General features: G+C 50.6%; 7 protein-coding genes across 7 annotated transcripts; 3 read left to right on the top strand and 4 right to left on the bottom strand.

Annotated features, from left to right (window-relative positions):
* Positions 1 to 737: 737 nt before the first annotated feature.
* Positions 738 to 1496, bottom strand: N0V96_009981 (uncharacterized protein; the record flags this gene model as incomplete). Its single annotated transcript, XM_065758803.1, has 2 exons — positions 738 to 1292; positions 1491 to 1496. 2 exons carry the CDS (start codon positions 1494 to 1496, stop codon positions 738 to 740), a joined length of 561 nt encoding a protein of 186 aa, XP_065612570.1.
* A 1074-nt stretch (positions 1497 to 2570) lies between these two features.
* N0V96_009980 (uncharacterized protein) lies at positions 2571 to 3674 on the top strand (the record flags this gene model as incomplete). Its single annotated transcript, XM_053197323.1, has 2 exons — positions 2571 to 2873; positions 2928 to 3674. The coding sequence occupies 2 exons, from the start codon at positions 2571 to 2573 to the stop codon at positions 3672 to 3674; spliced, it is 1050 nt and encodes a 349-aa protein (XP_053045201.1).
* A 707-nt stretch (positions 3675 to 4381) lies between these two features.
* Positions 4382 to 4933, bottom strand: N0V96_009979 (uncharacterized protein; the record flags this gene model as incomplete). Its single annotated transcript, XM_053197324.1, has 1 exon — positions 4382 to 4933. One exon carries the CDS (start codon positions 4931 to 4933, stop codon positions 4382 to 4384), a length of 552 nt encoding a protein of 183 aa, XP_053045202.1.
* A 2296-nt stretch (positions 4934 to 7229) lies between these two features.
* On the top strand, positions 7230 to 8964 carry N0V96_009978 (uncharacterized protein; the record flags this gene model as incomplete). Its single annotated transcript, XM_065758802.1, has 3 exons — positions 7230 to 7746; positions 7806 to 7886; positions 7955 to 8964. 3 exons carry the CDS (start codon positions 7230 to 7232, stop codon positions 8962 to 8964), a joined length of 1608 nt encoding a protein of 535 aa, XP_065612569.1.
* Positions 8965 to 9091: 127 nt separating this feature from the next.
* N0V96_009977 (uncharacterized protein) lies at positions 9092 to 10294 on the bottom strand (the record flags this gene model as incomplete). Its single annotated transcript, XM_065758801.1, has 1 exon — positions 9092 to 10294. The coding sequence occupies one exon, from the start codon at positions 10292 to 10294 to the stop codon at positions 9092 to 9094; it is 1203 nt and encodes a 400-aa protein (XP_065612568.1).
* A 1978-nt stretch (positions 10295 to 12272) lies between these two features.
* Positions 12273 to 14517, bottom strand: N0V96_009976 (uncharacterized protein; the record flags this gene model as incomplete). Its single annotated transcript, XM_053197326.2, has 4 exons — positions 12273 to 13346; positions 13408 to 13643; positions 13708 to 14230; positions 14362 to 14517. The coding sequence occupies 4 exons, from the start codon at positions 14515 to 14517 to the stop codon at positions 12273 to 12275; spliced, it is 1989 nt and encodes a 662-aa protein (XP_053045204.2).
* A 3135-nt stretch (positions 14518 to 17652) lies between these two features.
* On the top strand, positions 17653 to 19249 carry N0V96_009975 (uncharacterized protein; the record flags this gene model as incomplete). Its single annotated transcript, XM_065758800.1, has 4 exons — positions 17653 to 17805; positions 18364 to 18384; positions 18557 to 18670; positions 18728 to 19249. 4 exons carry the CDS (start codon positions 17653 to 17655, stop codon positions 19247 to 19249), a joined length of 810 nt encoding a protein of 269 aa, XP_065612567.1.
* Between the last annotated feature and the right edge of the window lie 7689 nt (positions 19250 to 26938).

The raw sequence follows: 26938 nt of genomic DNA, 5'->3' as shown, positions 1-26938 counted from the left end.
ACAGTGGCAGGGGTGGCAAAGAGGTCTGAAGTTGTCAAAGACGGGATGTCGGTGACTCGAGTTGCCGATTTGGGGATGCTGATGAGATGGGATGTCTGTCAGTCGATGCCAGAACTCAGATGGGCTGATGGATAAAGTAGACTCGGAGGGTTATATCAAACTTTGACCGACTTTGCAGTTGCACTGAGGACTCCTGGCGAACGCTGGAACCGGGATCGATCCGGGCATGGGTCGGAGTTCCCGGCTGCACCCCAGACTTTCTTCAACACTTTAGGGTGGCGGGGACCCCGGATGGTGCTAACTCGTTTTGACCGGCACATGAAAGAGTGGGTGGCTTAGGTTTCTGTCACGCTTGACACGTAAGTGTGCAGCTGATGCACTTTGTTATCCATAGTATTTCTCTTCTTGGTCGAGTATTGGATTTGCGTATCAGGTTTTGCGTTGTTTACTTCCCGCTGTCAATTCGACCGAGACACACTACAACTACAGACACATGTACGGATCATCCGAATTCACGATTGAGTTTCGTATAGTCTGAACTTCATGCATGAACTCGATGACTGACAGTTTGGATGATTTACGGCTTAACGGAAGCTGAGATTCTCATTTGACGCAGCCAACCACGTTTCTCAATCGGATTTGCAATTGTCATGTTGTTAGTTTTTGAGCCAGATGAGTCCATTTCACATTGACTACGTTAGCTTTCGCTCAACTAACTCCTTTTTTTTGCCCCTGGTTCACTTTTTTATCAAGCTCTCCAAAAAGTCGAAGCCTTCTCTTTGAAGATTCCAAGTCTGGGATCCCACCTTCATCTTGGCGGCAAACGTATGTTCCTCGCCCGGAATTTCCCTCAGCTCAGATTTGACCCCCTTTTCCTTCAGCACCTTGATCAAATCTTGGCTAAGCTCAAGGGGCACCATGGTATCCGCCTGTCCATGCACGATGAAAGTCGGCGGGAAAGAGGGAGTGATGTTTCTGAAGGGGTCGACCGCATCCCAGTTCTTGTCAGGAACAATGGTGTTCATGACATTGCCGGTGGCTATTTGTGTCATTGCGAACGCCTGTCTCGGGTCATCAAAGTTGGGCGGCCCCGGCGCTTGACCTTCGAGTGACACGCCTCCGAGAATGGGCACTGGGTCTTCGTCAAAGACTTTGTCCATGAACTCCTTTGTGAGACCTTTGGGCAATTTTGCTGCCACGTGCGGCAACGGCTTCTCCCAGAATGCGTGTGTGAAGTTGCTAGGCCCGTACATGTCATAAATTCCAGCAACGGGACGGTCAACTCCAAAGCCCTGTAATGTGACCCTGGTATTAGCATGGATTGAATCTGGTCATTGTAATGACCTGCAGACATTAAGATGCATGAACTTACCAAGGCAAGAGATAGAGTGCCGCCAGACGACGTTCCAAACGCAAAAACATGGTCAGTGTCAACGGCATATGATCCATCAGCATTAGCGTCAAGGGCCTTCTGAAGGCCACCATCATACACCCATCCCAGGAGGTCACGACAATCTCTCATCGGCCCATCCAGAAGCGTGACTTGAGGGCACAGACGATGATTTGGGGCTATGACAATCCAGCCTCTGCTGAGGCAGTCAGCTACTTGGTCCTTGTTGACCATCTTGGAGGAGCCGAGATGGAATGCTCCTCCGTGGATATTGATGACTAGAAACACGATTGTTAGTCCGAAGTTGCTCCATTGGACCTCTGGTGCGGCCCGCCATGCAAGGGTTGTGAGCGTACATACCAACCGGACATTTTGCCTTGTTGGTTTCCCCAAGCGGCGGGGCATAGACATCCACATCGATCTCTTGTGACCCTATGGTCTTGTAGACTGCACGAAAAGAGGTTGGGCTGGCCATGACGAAAAAGTTGTTGGTTGGTTGTGTTCTTGGCTGGTAAGGTGGCTTTGTCTCAGTGACCGTGACCTCAGGAGTAACAGCAGCAGTGACAGCGGCAGTGATAATTAGGAAGACGCAGAAAGTGCAATCAAAGAAAGTCCGGGGTAATGATGTGGCGGGGGACAACCTAGATAGCTTAACAATGGGAAGCAAACTGGAGACGCGGCCCACGAGGCTCGCTAGAATCTCCCACCGAGCCGGGCTTCCGGGCGGCGGAGACCGCGTGGCAACGTGAACGTTGGCCACTCCATTGACAATTGTTCGAAACGACGGGATTTCCGCTGCTGTATCGGGGCTGTTCCGGATCTGTCGCCGGGATATCCGAACTCCCGCACTGACAAGCCGGGCTGGGGGGCCTTTACGAGGGGCAGCAAAACATGTGGTCCCGGTGGGCGGCGTCAAATAGTTTCCCGTCGAATTCGAAGTAGAGTAAGAATGCGGGGAAGCGAAGCTCTGTAAAAGGCTGGACTGGCGCCTCTTGCATCCCCGGAACGTGAACAGAGCCCATCTTCAGCAAACCCCCTCAACAACTCCAAAGTCTCCAATTTGTGTGTCCACGATCCAGAGATCTAGACCCTTGACAAACGCCCCCACTCACATTTTCTCACCCAGCATTACTTCTTCTCTTTTCATTGATTGGACAATCCCACAATCACCTTGCCCAACATGAGTATTCCCGTTCTCTCCACCCCTCCTGATGCCAGGACGAGCTACATTATCGACCAGCTCGAGGGTGAGCGCGTCACGATCCCAGGTAGCAAGGGTGTCTTCAGAATTCTGGCCTCGTCAAAACAGACCAACGGTGGCATCGCCGTCTTCTCAAGCGGTGCCGTCCTGTCTGATGCGCCTGGCTTCCACTGGCACGCCGAGGCGCACGACGTCTTCCTGGTGACCAAGGGATACTTGAAGCTATGGAACGGCGACAAGTGCAGAATCATGGGTCCTGGCGACTTTGCCTATGTTCCTCCTGTAAGTCTCACCAACACTCCGCACTTGTGGCATTCGCAGCTAATTCGATAACAGAAAGTTGTACATAACCCCGAGCTTCTCGGCCCTCACACAGAAACCCTGGGCTTGGTTGCACCGGGAGACTGGGTTGACTTCTTCCGCTACGTTGCGGAGCAGTACGAGGGTATTATCGTGCCAGAAAATGACAACCGCGACCTGAAGAGCCTGTTGATCCCCAAGGTCATGGCCGCAAAGGACCGGTTTGATGTAAACTTTGAGCGCAACTACACCCCTCCCGAAGTCGCAGACTGGCAAGAGTCAGAAAACGTTCTCCCCGGCCCCTTGGAGCCGTACTTCCTCCGCGCCAACACCGGCCCCAGATACATTTTGGGTGGTGTTCTTTCACGACCGTTCATCAACGCCTCCCAGTGCAGTGGCAAGTTCGCAATCACCAGCCTCGAGTCCTCAAAGCTATATGAGAAGTCACCGCTTGCTCGGTGGTTAACGTTCCCCGAGGTGGACCACTGCTTCTGTGTTCAGGAGGGTCTTTTGAGAGTCAAGCTCAAGGAGTCTGGTTCATGGACTGAGGTCAGGGAGGGCCAGACCCTCCTGGTCTCTGCAGGACAGGCCTTCACATTGGAGTACGGCTCTCGGTTCGTGAGATCCACCGTCTTCACGAATGGCCCGGGTATCGAGACTCTGATTCAAAATGCCGGCGAGGCCTTTTCAAGTTTCGTCCTGCCGGAAGAAAGTGCCGCTTGGCAGGAGGAGAAGATCAAGGAAGCGAGTGCGGCATTGGGCGTTGTGGTTGAATCGTTGTAATTAGCTAGAAGAATGTGCTTCCAATGCTGGAAGTTTCAAGAAAATGACTTATGAACGATGAATACATACAAGCACTTGCTACGTGAAGTATTTCCAGTCTGACTCGCCATCAGGATAACATAGACGTAAAGTCCTCAACTGCTTCTACTTGCTGCGCAGATATGATGGATGAGCATTATTGGGCCACGAAAGGTGACGAGCATCATTGTATGGTATTTATGCTAAGATGATCTGGTAGTCTGATTCATTCCATAGCTCGAACTCCTCTGCAGGATCATCTCTCAGGCATTGGCTGGGTTGAATACCTGTGCCTAAGCATCCCGCCAACTGCTAGATAGTGTTATCACTCATGTGCGTCATTTTGTGAAGGGCAACAATAAGTAATTTATCAAGACCCTGTTTCCTTTGAGAATCCAAGGACGCCGTGATCGCACAGAACAAATTCCTTCCTGGTCGTCTACCCCTATCCAACGAAGGCTCGGTATGCCCCTGAGAATCTGAACATCGCGACCAGCCGAATAGGTAGTTAAAATCACCAATTTCGAAGGACTTCTTCGGGTGATGTAATTGCTCCAATATAATACTGCAACAAGATGACATGTCTTATGTTTATGGTCATAACTCTCACATTCTGAAATATAGTTGAGATTGATGTCTTCTACGCCAATTTCTAAAACGATCTGCTTTGTCATGTTTCCCCCCAATTATTATTCAACATCCGTCTCTACCCAGAATGTAATGATGCGGTTGTTCTTGCAGGCCTGCCAGTTGCATGTGACGCCGCGCCAATTAGCCGGGTTTCTGAATGCCTCAATTGCTTCCGGCGTGACTGCAATGCCAACCGCGAAACACTTGGCCGGTCGGAACTCAGGCTTAAGGGTTTGCTGAAGCTTGTGTGCATCATCAAGGACCTGCTGCACAATCCACGCCGGGTTGGCATCTGCGCTGCCTCGTTGGCACTTGAGCTCGATGATGTTACGGGTACCGAACCCGTTATCCAGTACGAGATCTGATCGCTTGGTATTGCCATCATAGACCCCGTCCTCGCGAGTGACGCTCAGGCTTGTGTAGTTTGCCTTTATGATGTGGGCGATCTCGACTTGAGCCCAACCCTCCCACCCGCCTCTCTCGGAGTAGGCGTTTTGAATTGTGTCGAATACACGGTCGCCCCTCACCACCCCGTTCCGTTTCGTTGCCCCGTCGTTTTCAATCCAGTGGTAGAGAACGTCTTTGATATTTGTCAAGGGCTCGATATCCATATCGATGGAATGAAAGGATCAATGTGTAGAGGACAACAATTGATATATATCCGACACTATGAGAATTGGCGTGGCTCGGGGGCTATCACAGGTGAAGAGGTTTGTTATTTAGACATAGTAAGACCACGAGTAAGATGTAGGCTATGGCCGGATTTATGAAGTTCTTCCTTATCAGTGTTTAAACAAGACCTCACTTGCTTGAGATCTAGCTAAGTAGCAGATTTCCACGATCATCCACGACTAGACTTCTCGCCAACTCTTCCTGCTAAGCCGCAAGCGTTCATGGCTGATGTACGGGTTTGCTCACTAGTGGAACATTGTTTCAGGCCAGCTGATTTCAACACCAACTGCTAGCGCCAACACTTTCAGCTGCGTAGGATGGGACGATGGATATCAAAAATGACCACCGCAAACAACCTGCTGATGTGAAAGTACTCAGGTGTACAAGCTGATAAGAATAGAGATTTTCGATCTGCACTTGCCTGTGATAGTGGTGGCAGGTCCATATCAGGTCATAAGTGAGACGAGCTGAAGGGTAAAGCCACTCTGCCGCCGCCGGTAAAATTCATCACCAATTTGAGGGGCAGCCTCGCGGCTGGCTAATGGGCTGGAAATGGTGGAATATTTCACATCCCACTTGGCTGAAACCGATCGCAGCTTAAAACGTAGCGGTCATCAGTTACGGCGATTACTTCAAGACCTATTTTCGGCTTATCGGTGCTACTTGTACATGTGCTCTTGCCAGTGACTCTCTGAGTCAAGCCAATGCTTGGCTATAATGAGTAATTACCTACAGGGGATATATGAAAATGTACGTTGTGAGCTGGCCATATCCTCTCTTATTAAAGCTCTCACTGGAATTCTATGTATCATTCCGGGCTATTAAATTGAATGTCGAAGAGGGAAGGACATATACGTGACCACCGCTTGATGAAGCAAGTTCCCCTCTCCGATGAAACAACTCATCTTGCATAGTACTTGATAGTTACTTTCTTCGGCCAGAATACAAGACTGAGGAGAAGTTTGGTGAAAAAGGATAAGTCGGAAGTTGACCCCTCCAAGACGCGGGAGGCCGATCGAAGGGTATCATCGTTTCCCAGCCTGTGTGAGTGGGACATACTGTAATTCGTGCAGACGCAGATTATGAACTTGCTGGATTTTCTCGGTGTCATATCTCATGTTGGATGGTCAAAGATCTGCCGACATATGCGGCAAGGTGTCAATGACGACAGTTCACTTCGGTTGCCTGCCGGCTGCCTGCCAATTCCCCTTTGGGCCGCGCCAGATCCAGTGAACCATCCCGTGGCCCCGTATACGTGTATTCGTACGAGGTCAACTAAACATACCGTGATAACGGCCCCAAATAGACCAGCCCGACTAACTTCCTGTCGCCAGCACAGCAGGCGCCTTCCTAGGTCGGTTGTCAGGTCAAACTGGCTGGATGGTGGATAGGTTAAAGGTCAATATTTAATTAGTACAGCTACTCGGCGACAGGCTCCGAGTTGGATTTCCAGCTTGAGCACCGAGAGATGTAGCCACACCGTCGGTCAACTCTTTGCTTTTTTTTCTATCATATACATATCTATAGGGCCTTGACACCAAGTACCTAGTACGTTACATTCGATTAAAAGCCTTGCAAGATGTTGGAAATTGATACTCGAGTATCTCTGCATTTAATATGCGCCCATATTTTTGCCTGAATTGGGTGTGGACAGCCGAAACTCACATTTGAACTCTACGCTAATGCCAAAATTCGGGAACGCTTTCTCTGGTAGGTGGTGACGATGCTGAGCCTGTCACTGCGGACAGTGCTGCATGGCGACCCAAATTCAACCGCCTCATTGCCTCGGGTCGCGTACTGGGCGTGGCTCTGCTGTGGCAGGGGTTTCAAGCAGGCTCTGAGAAAAAGTAACTAGTGTGCTGATTTTGAGGCTTACACGCGATTGGACAGCCCCGGTGTGCTTCCAACTGCATCATGCGATATCACGAAGCAAGTAGATGTCCATGGGATCGATGTTGGTGCTGCGTGAGTGAAAGTGGAAGAACATTAGAGTATCGGGAGCGAATTCCTTTCTCGGTGTTGCGTAGTCAGTGATTGGATATGCCTGTGATGATGAAATGGTCAAAAGGAAACGCCTTTCAGCTATAAAAGGCTCGAATTCTTGATCACTTCGGTCGCATTTCTCGAAACTATTATCCATCCATCAGCACAATCATCTCTGCTGGACGGTTTGATATTATCTTTTCAGTATTGCTCAATACCACAAGCTCCACGCACCTAAAGACCACCACAACCATGAATCAACAAGCAACGCCCGAAGTCCAACCCACTGACGTAGACCACCGCCGGCTCTTCTACGAACCTATCGTTCTCGAGTATGCCTTGCAAGTAGCTTGCCGTGCCGGTCAAGATGTCTTCAACGGTAACCCGAAGGTGGAGAACGATTCCCTTGCGACGCAGGCTCAGGTCTTTCGCTCCTTTGTGGAGAAGCTTGCTCAGATATGCGACAATGAACGTGGTGGCCAAACGGTCACTTCATTCACCGTCCTCGAGGGAGATGACGGCCCAGATTTTGTCTTCGCGTCCAACCACAGAGACGCCGATGAGCTGTCTGATACTCAGCAGTTCGCTGAAGATTTACTTACTCTTGTAGGCAAGAATCCCACTGGTCTCAAGCCCAAGGCCCTCGCCAAGCAGGTCCTTTGGAAGATACTGTTGTTCAATCTGCCACGTCTAGGCATCTATCTAGACAATGCCGTCAAATACTTAGATGCTTGTATTGACGATTGTGACAGACGGGAGGCTACGGAAGGTAACAGAACCATTCGTAATCGATTTCCCTCCATTATGCTGACACTGACTGTATTACAGTCCTCAAGTCGGAACTTCTGACTCTGAAGGACAAGGCAGATTTTCCACGGGATCTTACATCCGGAAGCGTTCAAGACAAGTGTAAGTCTACCAAAGGAGTGCAGTGAATTGGCTCAGCAGAATAAAGAGCACGGCTGACCCGAGTATAGTCCTGAGTGATTGCGAAAAGCTAATCAAAGGGGTTATGGCTATCAAGAACACTCAGATCGATCAGGCCATCATGAGAAACGCCAAGGATGGAGAAATCTCCGAGTCAAAGTCCTGGTCCGAGTTGCGGCACTATCTTGGGCGACTGCTCTCCTTCCGTCAGGCAGCAGATGCCATGATTGGTACTCATGAGCGCCTACCGAAGCTGTTTCAAGACTTCAAGTTCACTGCTGTCCCGTCAAGCGAAGATGGTGCAAGACCAATGACAAAATCCAAGTCTATCACCGCGGCATCCATAATCAAGAACATGATTCCAGATGATGAAGAAGAGGAGCGACAAGAATTCCTTCAGCATGCCGTCGAGATGCAAAAGTTCGGTCTGGATAGCATCATCCAGAGGCAGATCGGCAAGCGCACCTTCAGGCCGCGTGTTCACGCTGAAATACTCGTTCACAGCTATCTGCTGAGCAGAGACCTGCAGCATCCAAGAGACTACTTCAACAGCTGGAAGTACATTGGCAGCAGCAAGCCTACTTGCAGGCTGTGTAACTATTACTTCGGCGCGCACCCTGATCGCATGCAAGTGAGGAAGAGTCACTTCAACCTCTATCCAAACTGGCGTCTCCCGGGAGTCTTTGAGTGTGCCGACTCTAGTGTGCCCGACGCCAAGACTCAGCGGTTGCTTGACAAAATCACGGAGAACATGCATGATGATGTGAAGAGAACACTGGAAGAGAAGCGGCCTGTGGGAAAGAACCATGATTCGAACACTCTCACCACACTGCCGGAGGGCTTAGCTGGGTATCCGTATAGTGATACCGCGAGCGTCAGCGAGGCTGCTGCTCGAATGGATGATATGGAATTGAATGCTAGTGCCGATGGCGAGAGTGATCTGGTGGCCGACTACGGCGATGATGGATTCAATCTGGTTGGAGAAGCGGATGAAGAAGTAGTCGGGAACACAAGTGGAGGTGCACCATTGAACGCTATGCGTACACAGATTGCAGCTTGAAGGGACTCCCGAAGTTGGAGCGGAAGATCATGAAGATTGTTGATTTGATTTTGTGTCATTCTAAAAAGGCTATAACCGAAATTGAGAAGCGTCAATAACTGCTCTACCAGGGTAAGTGCTCAAACATTTACCAATCCTCAGGGGCCGGGGTAGCAGCGGGAGCATTGTAACCATCGCCGCTGTCAGTAGTGGTGCGGATCCGGGTCTCGAAGCCGGAGGGAGAGCTGCCGCTTCCGCTGCCGCCGATTCCCGGGATGGGGAGGCCGGTGGGGATGATGCCGCCGATGCCCCCACTTCCTCCGCTACCACTGCCTCCGATGCCGGGAATGGGAAGACCGCCGCTTCCGCTTCCGCTTCCGCTTCCGCTTCCGCTGCCGCCAATACCCGGGATAGGAAGGCCGGTAGGAAGAGCACCGCCAATGCCGCCGTTTCCACCGCCACCAAGAAGACCACCGATGCCTCCCTCGCTTCCGCCAGTAGGAAGAACGAGGCCCTTGTCACCACCGCCTCCCAGGAGACCGCCAATACCGCCCTCACCACCACCAGGGAGGCCAGTGGGGAGAATGCCTCCAATGCCGCCGCTACCACTGCCACTGCCGCTTCCACCTGGGAGACCTCCGAGGCCGCCCTCGCCACCAAGGGGAACACCGGTAGGAAGAATACCCCCAATGCCGCCGCTGCCGCTGCCGCCAGCGCCGGGAAGACCACCAAGGCCTCCTCCACCGCCACCGAGGAGGCCGGTAGGTAGGATGCCACCAATACCGCCGGCACCGCTGCCGCTGCCGCTGCCGCTGCCTCCACCTCCGTATCCTCCTTCGCTACCACCACCGATTGGGAGCCCGGTAGGAAGGACGTTGCCTTTGCCACCGCCGAGGACGTCACCAATGCCACCCGCGCTACCTCCTCCACTACCTCCTCCGATAGGCAATCCAGTAGGGAGGATGCCACTCAGGCCACCGCTACCACCACTGCCACCACCAATGCCTCCTGGAAGACCACCAAGACCGCCCTCACCACCGGTGGGAAGACCTGTGGGAAGAACGTTGCCTTTGCCGCTACCGCTGCCACCACCGCCGAGGAGGCCACCGATTCCACCCTCGCTGCCGCCACCAATGGGCAGTCCAGTGGGAAGAATGCCGCTGAGACCACCACTGCCGGAACCGGAGCCGGAGCCAGGGAGTCCGAATCCACCACCGCCACCAGACTTGCCGCCGGTCTTTCCTCCGGATTGGCCGCCGGTGGTTTCAGTAGGGCTGTTGTAGCTGCCCTTGTGGGCTAAGGCGCCAGCCGAGAAGGCGGCGAGAAAGGTTGCGAGAACTGTGCCCTTCATTTTGAAAGATTGTGGGTATGACTTTGATGTCGTTGGGAGGCTGATTTCAATGACGGAAATAGTTGGAAGGAGTGAGAGTGTAAATGAATGTTTAGCTTTATGCCAAGAATAGAATGGAAGACTTGCTTCGGAATCGAGAAGAATGAAAGAATGTTTTGAACCGTTGATGCGATGATGAGAGAGGAGAAAGCGGAAGAAGTTCTCGACTTATATACACGTATCAACAGATCTGGGTGGCCGTAGTCTTGCCACTCCCATTGTGGGATAAACAATTGTCAACACTGATGGAAGACCGTAAATCACCGATAGAAAGGTAGGCTTACTGAGCTAAGAGTAATGCGACATGGTTGAGCACTGAAAATAGCGTCATGTGGAAGTTGACCTTGGGCAGTTGAGAGAGACTAGACGTCCAAGTCGACATGGAATGAACGCTCAGACGAACCGAGGTCGCAGCGTTTTCCTCATTTGCACATACTTGCGCTATTAGTGGGGGGGATGGTTGTTTGATGGATGTTGCTCAATTCTAGTAAGCTCAACTAACAATCCTGGGGGTGGAGCGGGAGGCGGCATCGGGCTGGGATGTTCAACGGGAAGCGCCTTGTACGGTGATGCTGGTGGCGGGAGAGGCAAGACTGCTCTAGATCCCAGATCCCCTCAAGTGCTCTGAGTAAAGTTCTGGACCGGTACAAGGCACGTTAGGTCCCCCCGAGAGTTGACGGTGTGATGATTTCGGTCAGTGCGGGTGGCTTGAAGCATCCATGCGCTGTGCTCCTTTCCAGGTTTCCCCCAACCTAAGAGTACCTTAAGCTTTGTGATGAGGGTCGACTAGGAAGAAGATCGCCCACTGTTTCGAGTCGAAAGCGGTATCTAATTCTCCGAACAATATCGAGGCGTTTCTTTTAAATGAGGAATGAGGCAATTGACCGAGGCTGTTTCAATATGATACTCTAGGGCGAGTGGGGAGCAGCGCACATCTCCCGCGAAGCATAGTCCTTTTGATTAAGGCTAAGGGTCTGTGATACTTTAGCGGCGTTCTGCAACAGGGGGAGTGCCGTCTTGGCCATCGGATGGCAGGCGTCGCGCTTGAGTGACACCAGGGACATGAAGAGGTCTGAGTCTCAATATCAATAAGCATTTGAGTAGTAAGTCTGAGCATAGATGTGACGAACATTGTGAAAGAACCGCTCCCCAGGGAGAATTCTCATGCCGTTGGCATTCCTTGGTGACCATCACCGAAACGCGATATCGAGCGATACTCCCTACGGAGTATGATAAAGTAAGGTAGGTAGACTGACATGGTGTCAAATTGACCCGAACAACAGCTTAAACCACCGTCCATAAACAAACGACTGGCCTCGTTTCAACGCTTTCTGAGGTACTTCTCGACATTTTCATTCTCGTCAACTTCACTCTCCAGCATTAGCGCACTTATCCCCACAGCGGGGAGCTTATAAGGTTCAATGTTAGAGTGAGGGGAGCGGCGCCTTCTAGTGAGACAGAGCTAACAGAGCTAGAGCCCCTGAAGCTGATCAGCCAACGCACGGGTAGCAGGCCCGGGACATTCCGAATGTTGGCCGTTGTTGGGCCTTTTCAAGACGATGCCCATTTGTGGGAAAGGATAAGAATGAACTGAACAACTAGAAGATGCTCACATGCATAGGAATGGTAAGGCTCTATACCCCGATGAAAAATTGCATGTGACTGGACTATGCGATGGCCTCCACCAAGACGTAGATTGAAGACTTTATTTCTCGGACGGCGGACGAGTTGCAATTTTGTTCAGAAGTTCAACACGACATAGGAGATTATAAGGGCACGGGGACAACGCGGTCTTCTCGGTCAAATTTAAGTAGCAAAACGTGCATGTAGTCTGTTCACCAGCGAATTATTATTATTTTTGACATATGTATTGATTATACAGCATCTAAATGACCTACTTCGCTACTTGAATACCAAACGTTGCCGGCTCGGAGCCCATTTACCGCACTGGCAATGAAGTTCCGTTCGTGCCATTAACCTCATTCGCAGCGGGCTGGCCCAGAACCAAACATCCCTCAAAGTACTTCTGCAAATCATCAAAGTCTTCGAGCTCGCCAATCCACGCCACATACTGGTCGGGGCGCACAACCACAACGCAACCCCTCTGCTTGTCGACGCCATAGTTCTTGTAGGCGTCTCCGAAGCCCTCGTGGTAGCTCTCGTCATCGACGTACACCTTATTGTAGTCCCAGCCAGTGTGCGAATCAAAGGGATGCAAGATATCGGGAAAATCTCTCAGCAGTTCTGTGTCAGTCCGCTTCGCAGAGTGGATAGTCAGAACCTCGATGACGCTATCAATGGCAGCATTTGCAGGCGTGGCCTTGCGAAGGAAGTTGTCAGGGGCGTCGAGAGCCGCGCAGAACTTGTCTACACGAGCCTTTTGTGACGCATCGAGAATGTTACCCGCAAAGAGCACGACACGGAAACGGCCGTCGGCCTTGAGAATCTCCTGGAAGTGCCAGGGGCGAGCGCAGGCTTGGTTCAGGACCTTGAAGCTGTTGAAGCGCATACCGACGGGCAGACCAGGGGCCAGCGCCTGTTTCTTCTTGAAGTCTTCTTCGGAGATGGAGGCGACAGACTTGAGCACCTTGCTGCCGTCGCCCTGCTTCAACGAATCGCCGGCCTTGACGACCAGGTTGCTGGCACCGTAGTCGACGGAGAGACCAGACGCAAATAAGTTGCCTTTGAGGAATGCATCCTTGAAGACCTCCATGCTGACGCCCTCTTCATCCAGGACATCCTTGGCGGGGCGGCCGGAGAAGAGACGGCTGAAGCGGTGATCGAACTCGATGAGGTCTTGGGCAACGCGGCGGCGCTCGCTCTGGTAGGTACTGAGAATGTCGCGCTTCGCGATACCCTTGGCGGCTAGAGCCACCTTCCAGCCGAGGTTGTACGTGTCTTGCATGGAGACGTTCATGCCTTGACCGGCCTTGGGGGAGTGGGTGTGGACGGCGTCGCCGGCAAGGAAGACGCGGCCGTGAGCGTCGTACTCGGTACCGACTCTCTGACCAATCTGTTGCACCTTGTGAGCAAATGCCACGATAATAGCGAATTGCGCGAGATATTGAACCCACCTGGTATGCGGTCCACCAGTCGCAGTACTCATACTCAATCTTGTACGGGCTTAGAATCTTCTGCGCAGCGCCAAAGATGAGTTCGGGGGTGATTTTGGAGCGGTCAGCTCTTCCAGACGCGTCGGGGGCAACCTCCTTCAACTGGATGTAGAGGCGGACAAGCTTGTTCTCTCTGGGGATGACCATCAAGCTACCGTTCTCTGCGGAGTGAATGGCACAGCGCATGCGAATATCGGCTGTGCAGGTTCAGGTGTTAGCGTCAGATACACTTTAAGATGGTCAAGGGGATGGTTGACGAACGGAAGTCAGTAATGGGGATGATGTCCATGACGCCCCAAATGAAATCAGTAGCCTCTCCATCCAGCTCAAACCCAAGAGCTCTCCGAGTCCAACTGCGAGCACCATCACAACCAATGACATATTTGGCGTGAACAATTTCACTCGCGCCGGCTCTGTCTTGGGCCTTCTTGATCAAGTCCGCCTCGTCATCGTCCCGGATCAAGTTGCTCCGGAACAGACCGTCAGGGATCTTGCTCGCGTTGGCAGCCTGAGGAGGGGTAGACTCCTCCTCGTTCAGTGTGCGAAGCTTGATTGTCACCGGGTAAGCGGCGTCATCGTCCACCTTGGACAGGTCAATCTCGAGCGACTCGGGGAGGACCCCGCGCTCGACCTTGATCGCGTCCTTGGAGTGTTTCTTGATGTTTTCCAGGAAGAATCGCTCAATGCGGCCCTGCTGGAGGACAATCTGCTGAAAGCGCGAGAGGCCGACGATGGTGTCTGGGATTCTGTCGCTGCGACGAATCACACCATCATTGCCGGGGTTCTAAAAGTTGTGAGTATTTTTCTTTGCCAACTGCCTTGGAATTATGAGGATGGTCACATACCCACATGCAAATCTGATAGAATAAGTCAGCGTGAGACATTCGGTAACAGAGTGGTAGTCATAATCCATACCTCAATCATGTGATTGGCCTCCTTCCAGGCCCGATCCACGAAACCGAGCGAGTCAAAGATCTCCAGACTGCGACATTGAAGTCCATCGGCTTGGCCGCAAAAGATCTTTGTGTTTCTCTTGTCGACAATGCGAGCGTTGACGCCGCAATGCGCCATCCAGGCGGCTGCCATCAACCTGCGGCGGCATTCACACTCGTCAGTCCGCTAGGCACTAAGGGTTTGGAGAAAAGAAAGCGTCATGTCACGCTGCTTGACTTACCCCGCAGGGCCGGCACCGATGATGAGCCTGTGAAAATTGACGTTAGTGAAATGTTGCTCATGCTTATGGGTGATACTTGTGGTGAGGAGATTGTCAGTGAGGACGCTTACACATCTACGTTCGATTCCGGAGTGGCCATGTTTTCTTGGCTTGATCCGGCACGGCCTTTACAAACTTGAGGATTAAAGTTCGGCGTTTAGGGAGTGTAGAATTGCGAGGGAATCAAGGAAAAGAGAGTGTGAGCTGTGCGTCGAAGACAAGATGAAGCAGGTTGGTTCGCATATGCTCAAGTCGTGGGGTCCGTCAGCATCTTGACTCGTCTTCGAGAGTCCCCTTGATGAGCAGTCTTGGCTGGACCTCCCCACTCCCTTCAATGAGCTCTTCCTCTCTGCCAGCCCAGCCCAATGGGTGCAATGGTTGGTCGAACGATGGATCTGATCCGACAGACGAGCAGGATGCCGTACCACCACCATCTCCAAAAAGACTGCGGGGGTCTTCAACGGCGCGCCGGTGGGACCTTGGGCAGCGGTCTCGTCACTCCAGCGCCCGGGAGCGTCCCGCCGACAAGGGCTCGGTGTTGAAAGGGCCCTGGGGCCGTGAGAGGGGGATGATCTGTTCCCCTTTCGGGCTCGAGTCAGGACCGAAATGGAAAAGCATGATGCTTGTCCGTGCGCCATTCATATGGACGATGGGGCCGGCCCTCTTCCAACGGTTGGAATGGCGCGCCGTTAGACGTGGGGGCTCGTTGATGATCCATAATGAGTACCACGACAAGGACAGGCTGGATGATACATGGCCTGAATCCAACAGAGCAAGGAGATGTCTTTGTCTCTTTGCAAATTACCGAGGCGGGGGAACTACGCAGCGCTCAGCAAGCAAACATGAGAAATGAGTTCATTCGAGTTCCAAGAGCTACTTGAACTGTTGGATGGGAGATAAACTTGACAGCACTAATAGCTGCAAAGGTCTCTGGGGCCCGGCTCATGCCGGACTCCCCGGGTAATTGATATCTGACATTGTTCCTCGCCACCAACTAGCTGGTAACTTGTGTGCTTGTCAGGCAGTATTTCTTTTTCCCAAAACCACGGTCAAGGAAATGGCTAAGCGATGTGCTTCAGGTGATATCGTCCCCAACTGCCAGCTTAGATGCGACTGGAGGGATACGCGCTTCTCGCCGACGTTGGCGAGACGAATTCGCAACCCGTGGAGACCACGGAATGGTTCCCCCACTAGCCCGCCCGTTAATGATGGGCCCGTCGTTGGGTCAAGAAAAGCAAACCGTAACCGTAAATTGTGGACGATGATGCATCCTGGGCCCGCGGCGTATCGGCGATCCCACCGGCAGTTACGTTGAATGGCTACTTGAGCCATTGAGGTGGCATTTCTGCGTTGCAGGGACGAGTTAATGGGACGGGCACATCGATGGAGGTAAGCGATGATTTTTCTAGAGATTTGATAACGGTCGGACTATTGCCGCGACAAGGCCCAGATTGACGGGCGTATTGTTGCGCGAGTTAAGAGTCCATTGTAACGCTTATTTGCGGGCAGACGATGTTGTCTCTCCATTTAATGGAGTATCGAACCCCGGAACCCTTGAGCAGTCGTTTCCACTATGGAGAACAAACCCTGGGCAGAATTATCTGCAGATTCTCGCATCGACAATATCTTGATTCGTGCTCTGCCACGTCTGTATCCACACAATTACCACCTTTTTACAGCTTGAATACCACTCATTGCCGTCGTTGGAACTAGAAATGACTCGTCACATTGTATTATCACAATGGAGACACTCTGGCGAAAACACTCCAAATGGTAACCCAGCGTTACAAAAAGGGTGAATAGCTGCCGACATTACGAGGCGTTGATCAGTGCTCCTACGACCGGGGCCCCGAAAGAAGATGGATTGATATGCTGCACCTCAGGCGTCCGAGCGACTGGGTTCCTGGCAGGGTTTCAATGCGGCCAAGAACTCGAGATTGACATTCCTACAGTTCCATTGGGCCGCGAAGGACTTCTGAATATGACAGAAGACGAGTGCGGTATGTCCTTTTTGCACCGCAAGCGAGGCCGACCGCAGGGACTGGAAGCGCACAACGCGGATAGACGGCTCCAGGTTCATGGGAACTTGTAAGATGCCGTTTCATGCAATATGCCAAGGAGAACTGCATGGAAGCCGCATTGGATATCGAAGACTATGCTAGCTCAGCCACCAGGGTTCAAGACATCACTAATAATGAACGACGTTCTGCCGTCACAGTCCGTTAGTCCTAATGGAGAATTTTCGCTGGCGGGACTCGATTAGTGAACGGTCTAAAACTTAGCTTCAATACGGATTGGTTCAGAAATCGTAGTGGCGTAGCGCCACAGGTCACTTATTCAACCAACGATAAGTCTAGATCAACCTTTGAGCCTATGGTCCTGGGGAGGACCAACGTTCCCGGCTGCTCTCCGGTTCCCCGAGCAAACCTTCGATCGGACGGTTTGGTCCTCATCGTGTGGTACTCCAAGTGGAAATCAACTGGGGCACTTCTCCTATGCCACCGTTGTTATCGAAAGCGGAGTTGGCTCCGTGACGAAAACCCCCCTGATCCTTTGGGGGTACGAGTAAACGGTTCACGGAGCAGTCCGTACATTGACACCGTTCGTGCCTTGACCACCTTCAGTCCTAAGAGATGAACTGTCAATCATAAGCACCCAATTCAGACCTTCCCCTGCCTGGCCTCACGATCGGCATGGTCCTTGCTGGATATTGGGAACACTGAACCAGGAGCACCAGGCAGGGAACAAGCACAAGGCCCTCAAGAAGAAAGAAGAGCAGTAACACATGAGCGATTCAAGCTGTCAGGCGCACGGGGCTACACGTTTAGTTCCATCGGTTCGGTTTCTGTTCAGAGTTTTCCTCGGGTAGTTATTTACACTTTGTGTTTCCCGCTTGATCTCCTTTCATTCGACCTAGCTGCTGGATCCGGCTATGCTTCTTCTGTTTCTACCTCTGGCGGTTCTTTTCATTTAGGTTATTTTATGTTGACAAAATGTCCGCAGCCGAAGCAAATGCGTTCATCCAGGAGGTCTGGGGCTTGCAGGGTGCTGCCTATCTCGTAGTCGGATTACGATACTACAGCCGAGCCTCTACGTTGGGATGGAGAAAGTTTGCTTGGGATGACGCCCTGATGTTCCTGGCAATTGTAAGCATAACCGTCTCCAAGTCAACTGACATCTGACTAATGCATCTGCTAGCTTGTATATACTGCGGAGTCAGTGGCGGCATATTTTGTCGTCGCATACTGGAAAGGGTTTGCCAACAATGGCATGACAGACGATCAACGAGCCGCTCTAGATCCAACATCACCAGAGTGGCTGTTACGTGTCAACGGCTCCAAGACACATGTGATTGGCCTCCTACTATACACAACTCTGCTATGGTTGCTTAAGGCTTGTTGGGTAGTTTACTACTCTCGTCTTACGTGAGTGAACCTGCAGTCTTCACTCGAGATCATCCAATTTGGTGCTGACGTCTGCCAGTGATGGGGTTCACAAGATGAAGCGAGTCATCTTCTGGGCTATGATCATCATGCCCATAACCTACGTTGCGTGTCTTTTGGTCGCATTCATGAAATGCATCCCGTTCCAAAATCAATGGCAGATCAACCCGTCACCGGGTAGTAAGTGGCAAGTATTTCCTCGTAGAGTAACTGGACTGACCGAAGAAAGACTCCTGTATGCCTGCCGTTTCTATATTGCAGACCACCTTTGTCATGGCCATGGTAAGTTCACTACGCTCAAGGTGCCATAGCGACAAATCTTCTCAGCATACCCGGCTGACACTGTGGCAGAACACAGTCACAGACTTCTACCTAATGGCTATCCCGCTTCCGGTATGTTTTGGACGGAGACGAAGTTAATTAGCGAATCGTCAGCTGACTTGACGTTTCTCAGATGGTGTGGAAGTCCCATCTTCCCTGGAGGAAGAAGGTCACTCTCATGATCATGTTCAGCGGTGGCTTTCTCGAGATGACGTTTGGTATCCTTCGCTGCGTCTCGATCCTTACAGTAAGTGAACCCCATCAATGCTACTTTCGAGGGTTACTAACCAGATTGCTTCCCCAGGTTGGCGATACCGATCCCGCTCAATCAGGCTACTGGTCTGTCCGAGAATCTTTCGTGTCCGTAGTCCTTACCAACATGCCCATGGTCTACCCCCTTTTCAAAAGCGTCATAGACAAGAGCCGTAATGCGAGTACCAACAAGAGCGGCGCCATGGGAGACAGCCAGGGATACCGCCTGGGCAGCTATCCAGGCAAACCAGGGCCCCGAAGCCACCCTCTTTCCATCCCAAATGAGACAACATGGGGATCAGACGAACACATAGTCTCTAGCAGTGTGGAGAAGAACATTGCCGGCGGCGAGGAAGCTTCGATTGGCTCTACCGATAAGCCACAGAGCCCTTACTTGCCTCAAGGATCAAACATTGCGGAAGTTGCAGCAGAGCCTATCAACAGCAACCGGCAATCTATGAGGGCAAGGCGGCATCAACCTGATGTCGATCCCAACAAGATTGTCGTCACGACGGAATACACCATTTCGAGAGCAACACCTGACCCGCATGGGCCCAGGATGGGGAGATACTAACGGGACAGTAACAGGAAGCGAAGGGAAACTACCTGAGATCAAGAGATTCCACATAGTAACCGCAATCACATGTAATACAGCAATACCCAGTGATGAAATTCTCATATCTGTACGGCTGGGCGAAATGAATTCGTAGAAGCGGGTAAGAAGCAGTAAATATTCCGATTCTGATCTACATCTTTAACGCCTTATCACTCTGTTCACATGATTGATCTTTGCCACCCAAGGACTTGACGCCGAATTATGTGCTACAGTGACTTGGAAAACACGACCTTTGCTACATTACGAAGTACTTAGGCAATAGCGTTCGCACAGTCACACTTCTCAAGCCATCGATCAAGTTCAATCTTTTAGCAAATCTATTAAGGGCATGTAGTATTGTGAAAGCCTGGCCGCATCAACAACATAGAGTAGGAAATCACGAACCGCGCTAGAAGAAATCTTTGTACGCAAGTCTAGCTCCACGGCCACAGCCAATGGACTACGTGCTAACCTCAGGTACATTATGTTCTTATCTTACCTTACCTTGGTGTTACCCGATAGAAAAGGAGCGCAGGCCAGCCTGAGTTAGATATTTTGTTTGCCCCTGTGGATTCAACTCGTTGCAGGTGTATCTACTGTGCTCAACGCAAGGCACAAGAAAAAGCACTTGCAGGAAGTTCGGTACATGCAATGAGGTGACGATGAGGTGTAGGTATATAATACGTCTAGGATAAGTGAGAAATATATGTAAATACTAATTGAATGTACTCTGTTGAAGCATGGAATTGTCCGCAAACGAACGAAATCACTCGAGGCTTTCTCACTTTGTTCGAAGAAGTCCACCCCCTTCCCCCCGTGGGCGTCATCAACTGAGTGCAACATCAAGCTCACCCCGTTCCATTGAATCGGGCATGGCTAAGACATGTGCCATGGCGATGAACCTGTGGGGCCCTGAGGATTCGGGTTGCCGGGCATCTGGGTATTAAAGACTAACTGATGGGCGCTTCCAAACTCTGGCCGTTGAGGCAATGGCCGAGGCGTTTTCTGTTCATAGCGGGTTGGGACAGATCCTGCCACAACTCCAGGTTGAGAATACGTTGGCTGTGACTGCTGATCTACTGCACACCGATGTTGTCTCGCCCTTGAGCTACATGTGTTCAATACTAGCTCGGACACTGTCCCGCATCAATTGCGCTCGCCCTTGGGCATTCTTCTGCCGTCTACACTGCGACCCAGACGGTCCTCTTCCTGGTCCCACTGGTTTGTTGAGGTCATTGATCTCATAAATCGTTCTTTCTTCATCGGACCAAATTGATTTGGGGTTTCTAGCAGAGACAGACTTGCAAACCCTTCGAAGTTATGGTTTGGAAGTTCTCTGGGGCGTGTTCGAGAATGTCGTGAATCAACTAGGATCCGGAGTTATCTTCTGTATGATTGATGGCGTGGACTTTCTGCAGAGTGAGTTGCACATCCGGGGAATGTATCTGGTCATGCAATGGCTAGGAATGTTGGTGAAGGGCATACAAGCGCGCAACAGCAGCCTAGTGTTCAAAGTAATGGCAACGAGTCCACCTGGGAGTGAGTATTCCCGTGCGTGGTTACCAGATGCCATAGAAATTGTCTTTTCTGGAAGCCTTTTGTCTGATGGGCTGGAACTTGGCGAGCACAGGATGACATCGTTCGCGCAAGGCTCACTTTCATCTACTTGAATTTTGGACCGAGGAAGAGATCTAGATGCGACTGTGTAGCTTTGCGTTCCCTCCTCAATCTTTCTCAAGTACTCTCATTAAGGAAAGACGTTTGTCCAGTATCGACAGTCTGTCATCTACTAAGCACGCTGTAAACATGGGAAAGTGTATTCTCGAACGGATTCCGTAGTAGATCATATCTTCACGCCAGCCGAGCTTCCTGATCTATCATGTCCAAATATATTATAGGTGTCTGATTAAATTTCGTTACAGCTGAGCACCGCTTATGGTCAGTCTGCGATCGAACTTGAGAATCGTATCCGGGACAGATGTTGCTTTGATCGTCAAGGCGTACGAACATGTAAGCCCAGCGTTACGCCCAAGGAGACAATTGACCCCACGAAATTAATGTCGCAAACATGTTTCAGGTGGGGTTGGAATCTGACAATTCCCTCGTACATTGTAATTTCAACTGGTTACTCAATTGGTTGATTTATGACTCCGATTTCGCCACTTCCTACAGCTGGTCCTCCTTTCAGAAGGTTCTTCGAATCTCCTCGGGGTTACGTTCCAGTCTCTTCGTCCCGAAGATATCTAGCAGCTCACGGCGGGCGTGTCTCCGCGATCGGCGTCGGTCGTAGCAGGGCATCCACTGATGCACTTCCGGCAGACCTGTCCACTGCCCTCGGCTTCCGAGCTGCTGCAACTTCCATCACAGCGGCCAGCGTCGAAAGACTTGTAGTGGCAGTCGTAACAGTCGCGACGCACAAGGTCGTTGCCCTGAGAAGGGGTAGCAAGGGCACCCGAGGCGACCAAGGTAATTGCCGCGACGATGGTGGCGAACTTCATGGTTGCGAACCGGGGGGAATGTTTTGACAGGTGAAAGGCAAGGTGTTCTTCTCGTTTCTATGTCAAAGATAAGTTAGCAAAGCTTCCCGTCGGCATTGCTTTAGGTTGGGAACCGACCTAGGAGTAGAAGTGGAAACGATAATCGAGCAGTCAATGACGTGAAGGCTGTTGTGCCGTGAGATTATAAATGGGAAGGGTAGCCAGCTTGGAGATTTATAGGCCAGCTGTAGTTGTTTCTTCAACTAGGAAAGAGCAACAAGTGATCGCCGTCCCTGGAATAATATCAGGTGATGGATCGAGTCAGTCCTTGTGTTTTCTTCAAAAGCTGTTCCGCGATCGACAAACCTTATTCTGAAATGTTGCCATTCATAGCACTACATGTGGATATTTCCTACATGAGCTCTCTCAATTTGATTGCCATCTCAAGCACAGTATCGGAATACGCGTACGCTGCATCTTGCTCGTTGTTCAAGATCCATCGAGGTCTTGGCAGTCAACAATGCCTCCCGCGGTGAAATAGCCGGTCATGTCTATGGACTTCAGACCTAGATCGAGCTGAGGTTTAAAGATATTACTGGAGATTATACTGAGTACCAGAGCTCAGACGATATGGAATTTCCAACGTACAAGTAATTGCGTTGACAGGACCACGATGCGGACTGGGGCCGGAAAGCTCTCGTCATCCTTCTCGACCATTGAAACTTCCGGGATCAGCTATATCACGGGTCTAGATGTAGTGGCGGTCAAGTGATTATGAGGTGTCAAGGTCCCAGTATTACTGCATTCGCTTTCGTGTTGCCGCTTCATCTGAGTCGTCGCCTGCAAGGAGCAATGGCGAAGAGTGGGTTCCAAATGCCGGTGTACGGACACTATTCTTAAAATTGATAAGTAATCTTGCATGCCGTGGGATCCGAGGGTCTCCATTTGCGACCTTTCTCCATGGTCCGACGTCATGGCGCTGCAGTAAGAATAAGATATACTTCCTAGTTGACTCAACGTCACCACAACCGGATTGAGGAATTCAGACTCCAGAGCTCTTCCATATTCTATAAAAAATCGAGCTTGTAATTACCACGTTCAATTTGTCATGTTCTACACGAACCCCGGCAAAACATGTAATACTGCTGGCATTGTGCTTCAAGTAAAGCTTCAAGTCCGTAGCGAGACTGAGCCGTCGGATCGGGACTCGGACCAACCGAACTGAGTAATTTCAGGCCTGTCCAGAACCCCAGATGGTCTTCATAGCGAATGACACAAGCCCCTATACGGCCACACACTTATCAGTTTGTCACAGCTCCAAACCCCACAAGGGAAACCCTCCATATCAACACTTGTCAATCGTTCTCAGAGTCAGACAGCATTGCAGTTTGATCCTTGGTCGGCAATCCGCCTAGGACTGCATTGCAGCTGGGAGATCGTTCCAGATGTCTCTTAATGTAGCATGCTTTTGACAATCTTCTTCGGCATACACAACAACGTCGCCTTGGATCAGGCACGTTGTTCTCTTTCGACCACTTCTTGTGATAGCGAAAAGAGTGCTCGTTCCGTTCCTTGGAAGATGCAAATGTCATGGGGCACTTTTCATAGCCGCATTTGACTCGTCGTCGGTGTCGTTTCTCATGTCGCCTTTTGGAAATTCAGATGTTTTGTAGGTTTGGCAAGGAATGGAGGGGGTCAGACTTACCGAAACTGTTCACCGGTCTCGTACCACTTTTGGTGCTTCATGCAGAAGACACATCCTGGCCGGGATGCTACATAGCAGTTTAGTTTAGTCCAGCTCAAATACAGTAGGAGGGGTCCAGTACCATCAACAACAAACAACGGGAAAGATTGCTCCTCGAGGGTGCCTTGACAGAATTCAGCCGGCTCGTGACTTGGCGAGCGAAGGCCAGAAACATGTGTAAATTCCGACAACTAAGCCATCGGAGTAGGACCATCGAGAACATCCCACTGAATCGCGTCGACATTGGAGACGTCGGATGGATTTCAGTGAAACCAGAAATCTCAATCATGAGTTGTGGTCGAGTGCCATAGGATAACTCGGTCTCTACCGCCGATCCTTGGGCCTTATCCCCGGCATGGTTGATGAGGGCTTCATCCTCATCATATTTTGGATGGTCCGTAGGTTGAATCAAGTGGTTGGTCTTAAAATAGGAGAGTAAATTGGGGTTGATGACTTGAAGGGCTGGACCAAGAGGGGCCGAGATTTGATCTGTCTCAATCAACAGACCGCCCGAGGCCCAGCCCATTGGATCCGACGTGGACAAATCCTCATTGCCCGAAAGCTCAGTAAGTATAATGCTGGGGCTATTCAGCTCCTCAAACTGCTCGGAAGGTGTCGAAAAACTCATGATATGAGGCTTTCAAGGGTTTGCTTTTGAGCGAGTGAAGGAGCCGCCTATTCCGGCTGCGATTCGGACACAGAGAAGTTTAGTAATAATCCACACACGACGATCCAGACGGACTATATATACTTATGTACCTACACATCATGTGTTCGCAAAGAAATTGAGATGCGGGTGGGTAAAGTCGTTTCGGTAGGCTTGATTTCGAATTCTCAACCAAATCAACGTTCACTGATCACAAGTTGCTTGAACCTATCACCGCTTCAGACCTTATCTATATTAGTCCAACTTCGAGCTTCGCGGAGAAGCTCTCCAATGAGACGAAGAAGTGCATAGGCCTGTTCCTGGTCCAGGGTGAAAGTCTTGGTAGATAAGGTAGTCTAACCTTAAATCCGTTGGGACGAGCTAATACTTCACGAGATGGTGGGCTGGCCTCCTGCTGCTGATACACGAAGCAAAGCGACTGAGAATGACCACTTCAAAAAGTTTGGTCAAATTACGACGTACATGTCTTACGGTCATTGGCTTGTCCCGTGACATTGCGCAGGCGTTTATGAAGCTGCATCGATTGCGTACTTAATGCGAGCATAACAGCTGCGCTGAAGTAAATTGGTGCTCTTGACCTGTGCCGAAATTGCTATTCAAAGTCCATTTACCAAATTCAGTACATCAAAATGGTGCCGGCTGCGACTCTACAACGTTTGTATCATGTGCTTCCTGAAGCTATATACAGCTGTTCATTTCATTACCGCTGACTGCTATTACAGCTGGACTTATCCCGATGAAGTCTCGAGTTATCAACAAGTTCTATGAGCCCCTGGTTCTTCTCAAAGCAATGAACGATGAGATGACGAACCTGGCCGAATTTGTCGACCCTGATGATTTCAACTATCGCGGAGACGTGAAGACAATCTTTCAAGCCTTTGTGTATAAGCTAGCTCATGTTTGCGACAGTACCCCGGGCAACGGGGGTAGTACTGTTACCTCAATCATGTTGCTTCGCGGATCCGAGGGAATAAATGTTGAGTACCATCTTGCATCAAATCAGCGAAGTGCAGATGATCTCGAGAATGTCAGAGCATACATCCAATATTTACTTGAGCGAGTTGGCAGAGCATCCGCGTCAGCAAAGACCTCGGAGTTGCGTAAGGACTTGCTAAATGCGGTCCTCTGGTTCAACAGACCCAGAATCAATTCCTACATCGGCAGACTTGAAATAGAGATACAGCGCTGCATTGACGATGCTCGAAATGGTAGGTCAAGCTGTGGGGCGTTTGACGACTAAGTCGGAGGTAAAACTGACTGACCATACCTTCATAGTGGTATCAATTATTGAATCCCTGACAAGTACTCTCGAGTTGCTTGAGTTTCACGATGACAGGATGACCACTCAGTCTCAATGTGAGTTCTATGCCATTAAATATCAATGAGATTGCATGTATCCAGCAATATTTGACCTGACTAGAGAATGCCGCAGACCTTCGGAAATGCAATATTCTTCTTCACAACCTAATCCGCTTGAAAGCCTCTGAGGTTTGGGGATACATCGACCAACGAGCAAAAGGAATTCGTTTGGATGGAGTCACAAGCAACTCCTCTTCTTGTTGGCCTGAGATACGTCATATGGTTAACCGTCTTCTAGCATATTGTAAGGACATCGAGTTCTTCGTTCTTGCAAAAGACAACTGGCCCGAGATATTTCAAAACTTCGAGATCTTGACTCGCCCATCGAGTCACCCGCTCCCGCGACCAGGGCGGAATAAAAGTATGACCGCCGAAGGCATTGTCGGTCGCATGACCCGCAAAGAACACATCATCGAAAAATTCAGAGAGTTTGTTCAGGACCTGCAACTCATGCACTTGGACCAAAGAATTCAAAAAGAATACCAGAAAGACAATTTTCACCCCATTGTTCACTCGGAGATCCTACTGCTCAATCATCTCGAGAAAACAGCGGGAGGTGTTTCGCCCGCCAGGTTCTTCAATAATTGGATGTACATTGGCAGTAGCAAGCCAACCTGCAGGCTTTGCGAGTACTATTTCGAGGAGCACCGGTCTGGCGTCGGGCATCGAAGCAGTCACAAAAATCTTTACATCAGCTGGCGCGTTCCTGATGTACTCCAATCTGAAGGTCATGGAGGAGAAGAAAAGCGACAAGTGATGTTCGACAGGTTGCTTCTAAGGATTCGCAAAGATGCATTCAATCTCGTGGAGAAAAAGGTGAGGCCGACATTCAGAAATCACGATTCCATCACGTCATCTGTCAGCATGACTCTACATGGGAAATGGAGCGAGGCGTCCGACATACTTGATGTTATGTCGTCGATGGGAAGTCTGCAATTGAACAACGATGGAGGGGAGTGAAATTGAGTGATCACCCTAAATTAGGAAGATATCGTATCGTCGCGAATTTTAGGTTTAATGTCAGGGTGCTTTCCGCCAATATTTGACGCATGAAGACGAGATCCCACCGGCGAGCTGCTTGCCTATAGTAGGATTCGCATTGTTTTCTCCCTACTGGTTAGTTAGCGCAATTACAGAACCGAGCTCAATCATGTGATACGATACACTACCTGTAAGCGCCGGGGTGCTTTGTTGGTGGCTTAATCACTCAGGTTCATCTCATGGTCATAGACCCCGCACCAGTTGGTGGCGCGAAGAAGAGGCGTGATGATGTTTGTGTTCCACAACGTACGACCTGAACACCTTCCCGTTGGTCAAAGTAGTGCTCTTCATGCTCATAATGCCTTCAAAAGTATTGAGCGTATTTTGGTTGATCTCTAATCATCCTATAACGGCGGCCATTGCACTTTTGATACCCGCGA

The sequence above is a fragment of the Colletotrichum fioriniae genome (assembly GCF_027942845.1).
Source record: "Colletotrichum fioriniae strain IMI 355084 chromosome Unknown scaffold_13, whole genome shotgun sequence".
Lineage (NCBI taxonomy): Eukaryota > Fungi > Ascomycota > Sordariomycetes > Glomerellales > Glomerellaceae > Colletotrichum > Colletotrichum fioriniae.
This window is presented reverse-complemented; position numbering and strand designations above follow the sequence as displayed.